This window comes from Branchiostoma lanceolatum, chromosome 1 (genome assembly GCF_035083965.1).
Source record: "Branchiostoma lanceolatum isolate klBraLanc5 chromosome 1, klBraLanc5.hap2, whole genome shotgun sequence".
In the NCBI taxonomy this organism is placed as follows: domain Eukaryota; kingdom Metazoa; phylum Chordata; class Leptocardii; order Amphioxiformes; family Branchiostomatidae; genus Branchiostoma; species Branchiostoma lanceolatum.
In genome coordinates this window covers 3,500,137-3,509,539 of record NC_089722.1, presented here as the reverse complement: position 1 = coordinate 3,509,539, position 9,403 = coordinate 3,500,137, and the positions used below count along the sequence as shown (strand labels likewise).

General features: G+C 39.6%; 1 protein-coding gene across 1 annotated transcript; it reads right to left on the bottom strand.

Annotated features, from left to right (window-relative positions):
• Positions 1-17: 17 nt before the first annotated feature.
• Positions 18-8,150, bottom strand: LOC136430051 (sorting nexin-12-like). The gene is made up of 4 exons (XM_066420316.1): positions 7,938-8,150; positions 6,125-6,220; positions 3,399-3,523; positions 18-2,192 (listed from the first exon to the last, which is right to left on the bottom strand). The coding sequence occupies exons 1-4, from the start codon at positions 8,103-8,105 to the stop codon at positions 2,087-2,089; spliced, it is 495 nt and encodes a 164-aa protein (XP_066276413.1). The 5' UTR covers positions 8,106-8,150; the 3' UTR covers positions 18-2,086.
• Between the last annotated feature and the right edge of the window lie 1,253 nt (positions 8,151-9,403).

The window sequence follows — 9,403 nt, the reverse complement described above, 5'->3', positions numbered from 1 at the left end:
AACATATGGACACATGATACCAGTTATACAGTTTATAATCATGAAACAATACAGGTTGGCAACAGTATTTTGCACATTGTAATAAGAAAGAAATTCATATGACAAAAGCGACATGTACTTGACAGGGAGATACATGTGTATTTTGTATAACTATGAGGGTAGGAAGTTTAATTACAAGCTAATTCTGCATATGTTGTACACAGAACAATGAAGAATAAACATTTAAAACATATACTGTAACATGTACTAAGGGATGCAAGAAACTGCATAGTCAACTGTGAACCCTACATGATAATTATTCACTTAACTCAAAAAGTTTGCAAACTTAATTTCGGTTTATCGTATCTTCAGTATTACTCATTCAATGACTCCTGGCATTAAACTAAATTGTAAGAAGAGTCAGTAGTAAGCGGACGAGAGAAGCACACACGGCTCCAGAAGCTAAACACAAATTTTGTGTCTTCCCACAACAACGTACAGAGACGGTGTCACTCACAACCAAAGTTCAGCACTTTTTATTTGTGACCCACACACATAATCTGGTCGTCGTCTGACAAACTGTGAATCATCACAACTGGGGTCCTGTTTTACATTGTTTTAAAAGGTAATTCTAAGTAATAAACAAGCTTTTTAACGATATATGATACATTGTAAATTAACAAGTTATAATTGGCTGAAATAAAGTTTACAAACTTTTCATGTTAGGTGTACATGTATTTCATCTACTGTGTATGACTCTTCTACTTGTGACTTTTTAAAAAGAAATCTGCATTTAAATTTCAGCATCGACTCCCAATAATTCATTCGATTTATTCCTCTACATCCACCAATTTTCTCATGGGTCAACGATGAAAATTTGTCATTTTCTACATGTACAAGAACAGTGTTTTATTGAATGATTAGCAGGCTTAAAATGGGCTGGAAACAAATCAGTTCACAGACTGTGCCTACACCATTTGCCCTGCCTGAAGTAGCCCCATTTGCAGCCCTTCTTTGGTCACCAGCGTTTATATTGGGGGGAGCGCTAATTCACGATTTTGAACATTTTGGGGCCTGTTATAATACAAGGGATATCATCTCTGCGCCTTCCCTACATTAGAACCATGCCTGGTGAAAAAAGCGATCAGTGCTCCCTCCAAAATACTAAGTAAACACTGGCACTCCTAGAAGGCCTACAATGGAGACTATGCATGAAGCCTCCGTACATGTACATCATTTCCCTACATACTGGCACAAGGAAATCTTCAAATCAATCAATTTATATACTGCTCCCAAAATTACCAGTGGCTTCTAACAGTCTTATTTTCAACCTCCCGTACCCAATACTATATTTTCAAAAGGAATATTGCCTTGAATATGACAGTTGTACAAGTGGATCCAGTGTTCAACTTTCTTTGTTACCTGCAAACAAACTGGAGTGCTAAAACAAAATACAGCGTTTCCCGTATCCACAGCTAACGCACAGACATAAAACGACCAGCATCCAGAAAATAGCTTCTACTATAAGGATTATCTATGAGGGTGACTATAAAGTCTGTCTAATAGAGTGATCTGCCAATAATCGTGTACACAGAATCACTTGTGAGGACTGATTTATCCACTCTGGGAGCTTATCGTGCAGGTATTGTATTAACTAAACATACATTAACACCTATCACTTCCGTAAGGTACTAAAAACTAGTGGGCTTTTCAGCTTAGAAAAGAAATACATATATGTATCAGCTAAGCCCTGATTTAACCACGAGTCTCTCATGTTTAAGCTGGAACGTGGCAAGAAAAATCTCTGCATCGGAAAATTTCTAACAAAACAGGGCTGTCTCCAGGACCCGTCCCTCCGTCCCGGGATCGACATTTGCGACGGAAAAAAACCCCACCCCGTCTGTCAAAAAAAACTTAGCTCTCTGATGATTGATGAAAATGTATTTTCGTAAGCTTAAAATGACAATGAAAATCAACAACATGGGCTCCCAAACAATGAGTGGGACGGAAAACAAATGTAAATCTGGAGACAGCCCTGTGAGAGAGTGTGAAGAGTTTCTACTGGTGGTGTAAGTTGAGCTGCGTAAGTTGAGGGGCGTGAGGAGAATCACGTGTTGCGGATCTGTCCCGGGACGTAGCTCTTATCCAGCGTGGGTTCCTGCAAGAACATGTGCAGGCAGCGCTCATTCTGGGCCAAGGGGTGGCCAGCAATCCTGGAAAAAAAACACCAACAATCAGACTTCATTCAACACTGCATTGGGCTTTAGGCCATTGCAAGTAAATTTTATGGATGACATCAGCGCGCTCATTAATTTTCGCCTGATTTTGAAAAAAAAAACAAGATTTTTCTTACCCTTCGGCAATGGTCAACATACCGAAAATAATACAAATTGTCGCAAACTACAGTCAGTTCTATCGCAAAAACGTTCTAGATGCCAATTGTGAAACAAGTGCATTGTACAATTATTGTGTATGCAAGCTGTAACAAGATTGCTCGTCGTCACCAACTTACAGGAAGATACTGTGCAGCCCTCATGCCAAACTTGTAATATAGCATGTAATTTCTGTGCCATATTATCAACAACGTGTAATCCGGTGTGCTGTTCTTGAATGAAGTGAACTACTAACAAAATCGAAATTTCATTGCCCTACGATATGTCCGACAAAGGCTCTGTGTTGTGCAATTGCTTGATATGATCCAGCAACGTTGAGGCTCGCATTTGCTGGCATGTGTTGACACAGTGTTCCATATGAATACCCAGTTGAATATAGTTGCTGCCCAGGTGTTCCATTGCATATGAATGCCCATGATGGTATGACATGTTTACTGTTGAATCAAGGTGGTCTTATATTATATATGAAACATCATTGGTTGAATACAGGAACAAAAGACCTGTTGGTCGTGATATCATATTTTGTTGCCGCAAGTCTTGTTTAAGAAGATTCATGATCTCAAAATTTGAAAATATAGGAATCTTGTTTTTTTTGGCCCGCCTTGTTTTTTTTCCGCCCTATCTCATTAATTTTGGAGTCTGCGGAGGATGTCATCCATAAGATTTACTTGCTGTGGCCTTATTATCAATTACACTAAGAAAAATATGGCATAAGAAAAAGGTTCATTAGAAAAATGAACACAATTCAATTTCTTGCTATATGTTAACAGAATAACCCCAAGGCTAAAGATCAATTTTTATGAGACCTAAAAAAAATGTTGCGTTTCCAGTTACCCGACTGACCCTAGCAAAAACCTGCCGACCCTGGCCCTCTTTTCGGTCGACCTCTAGCAAGGGACATAAAATTTTTGATGCGTCATCTGAGTGATCAAAATTCGAAATAGAATGCAAGTAGTCATCTGAGTTTCAAAGAGATTGATTGGATGGGGTGACATATAAAAGCATACATCATAATCTCTTTCTTACTTATTGATAAATGCCTCCAGGCCCTGACGTCGTTCTTCAATAAATTCATCTTCGAAGATTCCGTCGTCTCCTCGGAATGGTAGCTGGCGCTTCCAGGCCTTGCCAGGGAGGGGAGGGACCACCACCTGAAGCACACAACACAATAAAGAGTCAATATTTGGTATGAGAATAAGGCTGCAACAGAGGGAAAACTTTCCTTTACTAAAAGCACTTAGCATTTGTAATGTGATGTAGACAAACTTGCAGACTTGGGGCTGAAGATATCTCAACTAGAGTTCCACAAACACATTATCTTTGCCAAATAATCAAGGCTTATTATGGAAAGCGATTTATATTTAAGTGCCTATCACCCCCTGCAAATTTGATCATGCACCATACCATTTGGACGTTATGATTGGGCGAATGAGTCCAGTTAAGATAGGGTTAAAAATCATTTGGTGGTACAGGACTAGTATATGTGTAGAGTGTGCTGATATATCTTATAACTGGTCATAAAAAAATTGAGTATGTTGATATTATATGGGCCACAAAGGTTCGATATGGCAGTGTTGAAAGTTGAAAGTGATGATGAAATAGTACAGTCAATACATATGAATAGAATAAATCTGGCACGTTTTTAGGTGTTTCTAGTCAGGCTTTTTATTTTGTCCCTATTTCGTTATGTCGCCAACCGTGTTGAACAAAAATGCTTAAACTGAACGCGTCAAAAACCAGCAGGACCCACACCTCTGCTTGGAGAATTGTTTATTTATTTGACCTACATGAACGTTTATGCAAGGCTATCTGTTTAAATGACCTGACACTGTCCCATGTCCCATTGAAAGGCAGTGGGTTAACAAACTTTCCTTACTAATTATGCAAATTAGCTCCTTATTTGCATGATTAGTCATTGATTATGTAAAGCACCATCCGAGCTCTCTACATACCAAACATCACGACGATCTGTCGACCCATTCTCAAGTTATTCATGTCCGAATGTCAAAACAAAAACACCCACTGCGGTTCTTAACAAGCCGCTAGGGGGCCAAAATTTACAGAACTTACTTTCTGTGGCATGAACTATCTACCACACAAAAATCATGACCATAGAACACGCAGAAAATATGCCCCTAAATTTTGAAGCTCTGCTGCAGTACCTTTGGTACCCGCTAGAAGGCCAATTATCGAACTTGACCTTCCTTTCGGTAAATCCTACCCATCCACTAAATATCATAAGGATCCATCAACAGCTTCTTGAGTTATGTTGTCCACAAGAAAATTCACATCCACACAAAGCCCGCTGCAGTACCGACGGAAAGTGCCAGGAGAACCATTTTTGAACTTGACCTCCGTTTTTACAACATCTACACACCTGCAAAAAATCATGAAGATCCATCAACGTTTCCGTCACTTTTTTTGCCTACATACAAACACAAAAAAAATGCTAAGTCCGCTGCAGTCTAATTGAAAAACGCAAGGTAAACCATTTTCGAACTTGACCTTCCTTTACACAACCACTACACACCTACTAAAAATCATAAAGATTCATTGAAGCTTTCTTGAGTTATGCTCCTGACATACATTCAGACCCACCCAACAGATTTTTCAACCGAAAACATAATCCTCTCCGAGCACAAGTACTCGGCGAAGATAATGAGGTTATTTGCCAGAGATATGGTACAAGCTGTCATGTACATGCTACATTTCAGATTTTTTTAACCCCCTGGAATGTGATTTCCTGCATTTTGTAAAAAAATACACGAAATGGGCATAATTCTAACAGGCATTAAGTTCATGATTAACATGATATTTTGGGAAATAAGGATTGGTAGATTTGCCCCAAACACCACTACCCTGCAATGTCCAATTTCTTATTTGTTTAAGTATAGGGTATCCAAAAAATTGTACTGCCCCAATCTGAAGAGTACAGGGGCACACCCACTTGCCAGATCAGTGGTTTTACTTGCCCGGGGGCAGTTGGGCAAATGGGCTAAGCCGCCGCTTGTCTAACCCTGAAACCTAGTATGGGATCCATTTTGCTGCACTGAAGACTACTCTGGCCCCATGAACAGAGAAGCAATTGGCCTAGATATTTGCCTAAAATATGGGCACAAACCGCAGCCTTTGTAATGGCATGGTCATGGGGTTTGAATTTCCTGGCTTCACCTGAGTGAAGTGAGGAAATTTGTGTTAATGCCTTTCCCAAGGTCACAACACTAGGACCTGCTACGGATTTCAACCCAGTACGTTTCACCACTCTGGTGGTGCCACCCTAACCATACAAGGCCAACCAATGTCACAAAGTCCTTTTGTGAATCTGAATGTCACAGTTTGAAATCTTAAGAATTTTTTCCACTTAAAGTGACATATTCAAAACAGTTTGCTGATCAGTCTACAATGTGGCTTAATTTGGGTCAGACGATAACAATGCCATACTGGAGCCCTGGAGCTCAACCCATAAATGTATGATCATAACAAATAAACAAACCGGATATCATTCCAAAGGATAGTAAAGTTTTTCATATAATATATACCGGACATTACCGGTAATACAATATTATTGAGAATATGCAATTCATAACTATCTGTGGAGAAATGACTGACCAAAATCGTGTTTCCCAACTTTTTGTGCTGAGTTCATATATTGTGACAATTGAATGATCGAAGTTTCAAGTTTTAGAATTTCCCACCTTTGGCTTATATATAATATTACCAGTAGCTATAGTATGACTCTTTGCATTTCTGACCTTCGAATTCCTCTCAAGTTCATCTCGGAGCCACTCGAAGTCACTGTATCTTCTGCGCACGGATGATTCTTTCATCTTGAAGACTGGTAAATTTGTCTGCAGGGGAAAAACATCATTTATTAGAACCTTTGCAATTGAACTGCACCAATGGTCATGGTGTATTACTGTAACATGTACGACTAAGACAATGCATGAATAGTTTCATAAGATTGGTAAGTCACTTGATAACAAAATTGTACACCAGTGACCACCAAGTGTTTTATTCAACCAATGTTTCAGTGACTGTCTGTCACCTTCCTGAGCTACCTTCATCAATGTATACATTTTATTTGTAAATTATTCATGTTTGGGACCACATCTGTTAGCAGCGACACCTAGCCACAGTGTGAAATAGACCCAGGCAGTATTGCCCTGAGGAAGGTGACAGTCACTGAAACGTTGGCTTGAATAAAACATGTGGTTGTGTACAACAAACTTGGTTGCGATAATATAGATTATATAGAGCACTTTTTCTTTGATTGTAAAACTGTCAAACCATTATGGGATTATGTAGAAAGTTTATTTAGTCATTCTTTATCACTTAATGTACATCACATAATTTTTGGATATAACTTACATATGTTGAACAAGTTTCGCTACATCAATCAACTGTTGTTAGTTGCAAAATTATCTATTGTGAAATTTAAGTTTACATTGTCAGCCTCGAACTCATTATATCTAGATCCGCAAACCCTCTTGAAAGTCTTCAAATCAGAATGTTCTGTCAGAAACTTAATATAAGCCACACATTGTAAAATATTCTAAGACATTTAATAAAGTGCCGTGACAAACACGGAATCAGAATTTAAAAAAAAAAAAAAAAAAAAAACTTGGTTATCCAGGAAAGACAGCGGTGTAACGGGTAAGACAAAGGTGTTTTAGTAACAGGTTAGACAAATAATGAGAGCCACACAACATCCTCACTTCAGTTCAGATCTTACTAGCAACAGATAATTTATACTTGTGGTAGTTGTACATGGTACATACTTTACATCAAATTCCAAGGGATCAACAGAAGTAAACCATATTTCTACAAGTTTTTCATTGTTTGTTTGTTTTGCATACCCGGTAAACCACCTTGAGTTGATCGAGATAGATTTATCCAGACAGATTTAGTTGATCCACTCACACCGGGAACTAAGGATTCAAGTGTAGTGTGTGTTTTTTTAACGTGCTCGAGGTGTGGATCTCCTCAAATACAGGACCTTCAATAAACGTACTATACAAAATTTGTGTAAACTGCCTTTCCCAAGGCCACGCAACATCGGGACCTGTCACTCAGTGTCAGGGATTCGAACCTAGTACCCCATGTCCAGGTTCTGAGTCAACAACCCTGACCACAAGGCCAAGCAAGGTGTCACACAAGGCCACCTATCGAATACCACCGTAGTACATGTATAGTACTGACCATTTAGAACCAATGGAAGATTCCTGACCAGACGAAAGGGGTAGTGACTAGTATCTAAGTTCTCAATTATACACGGAATCTATTTGTTTAATCCCTGCAGCAGTTGTCGAGATCCGCTTCCGCACAAACCCCGACAAGGTGATCTGAGGACACAGGTTGTCCTAGGAACTATTTCATCACCGATGACGTCCGATCTTAAGCCAATATTCGACCCTTACGCTGTAGTTTCTACCTAGCGTTACTGATTTTGGAATAGAGCGAGTAGAAAACAAACACGACTGGTAAAGTCATATGGAAGTGGGCGGAAACCCTGTCGATTTGCATTCGTTTCGCCAAGCCGACATGACAAACCATCCGCTCTCTCACCCTCATTCTGACTTCGTAATCGGTGTATCGCTTCTTCCCCATCAAGTGAGTCTCCGGGTTGAGTACATCGATCTCCAAAAAGTTGGCTGGAGCGGCGTAAGCGTCGTCCAGAGTCTGTTTTTTGGCCGCCAACCGTCGGGTATCCGCCACTGGAGTTTCTTCCGCCATCTTGGATTGAGGATGAGAGGACCCGGACCCTGAATAATGAGGCTTAGCACGTGATTACTGGAGCACTGTGGGTAATCTCCGAGCAGATGTTGGAAGGGAGAAAATGGGGACGATTTCTCATCCTAATACATATATCTGCTTGGAGAATCTCTGGGCACCCCAAGAAAATAAATGATTGGGCAAAAAAGTCGCCTTTATTATGACAAGGTTGACTGAAAACTGAAACTAATGGCTGAAAACACAGAACATGGTATACCAAACATTAATTTCATCATGTTTGTTTTTCCAGTTCCACATATTTTCTTGGACTCATTTGTTTCCCAACCTTTTAAAGCTATGTACGGCATGTATTTGCTCATTTTGTAGCTTTTTGAATGATTTAATTTGGTTGCAAACTTTTTTCTTTTTGAAAGGGACAAAAATTGATGCACATGAGGATGTCATTCATATAATCAAGGCCATGTGGCCGCCTTACACATTGCCTCATTATATACCATCGTTTGTTACCTTTGCCAAGGGGAATGCTATAGGTACTGGTTGGCTTCGTTGTTGAACAGCATAACTTAAAGGCACCCAGAGCATTTTATGAGGCTTGAAAACTGGAAATATTCTAGCTGCTGTAATCTTTATGAAATTGAATGTCATTGTTTACCACATTTGTAGGCGGATTTCTTATCAAAAGTGCTCAAAAGCGGCACAAAAATAAGCTACATGGTGATCTTTTATCACGCGCCTAGTGTAAATAGACCAATACCATAGCCCCACCCAAAACGTAGAAATGCAAACTTAAAACATAACAATGCAAAAATTTGACAGACATGCAGTCACTCTCTCATTGGTCGAACCGCTAATTGTGATGGACAGTCAGGATCAGTCTATCAGGGCTTGGATTTTCTACAGTTTCCACCACACAACGACATCGCATCTTTGCTCCTTTATTGTCGATATGTAATGGTATAGTGTTATTGAAACTTGCCATGTGTAGGAATGGCTAGAAATTGGAGTTTTTTATTCAAGTTTCAAGCCTCATAAAATACTCTGGATGCCTTTAAAGAATCAGTGGATGACACCATGGATGGATTGCTATATCTATCTCCGTGAAAAAGGAGGTATCGTTTTGGGTGTGTTTCCAGGCATTTGTGGTCAGCACAGCCTAAGAACCTATGGATAGATTGTGATTGTACTTGGTTTGTGTAGCTAAACAAAGGTCAAAGTTGATTATGGGTGTCCCGGCAGCCAACCTTGGTACTGCAGCAGGACGTATCTTTTTTCCTGGACATGCTGGGTTTTGATTTTAA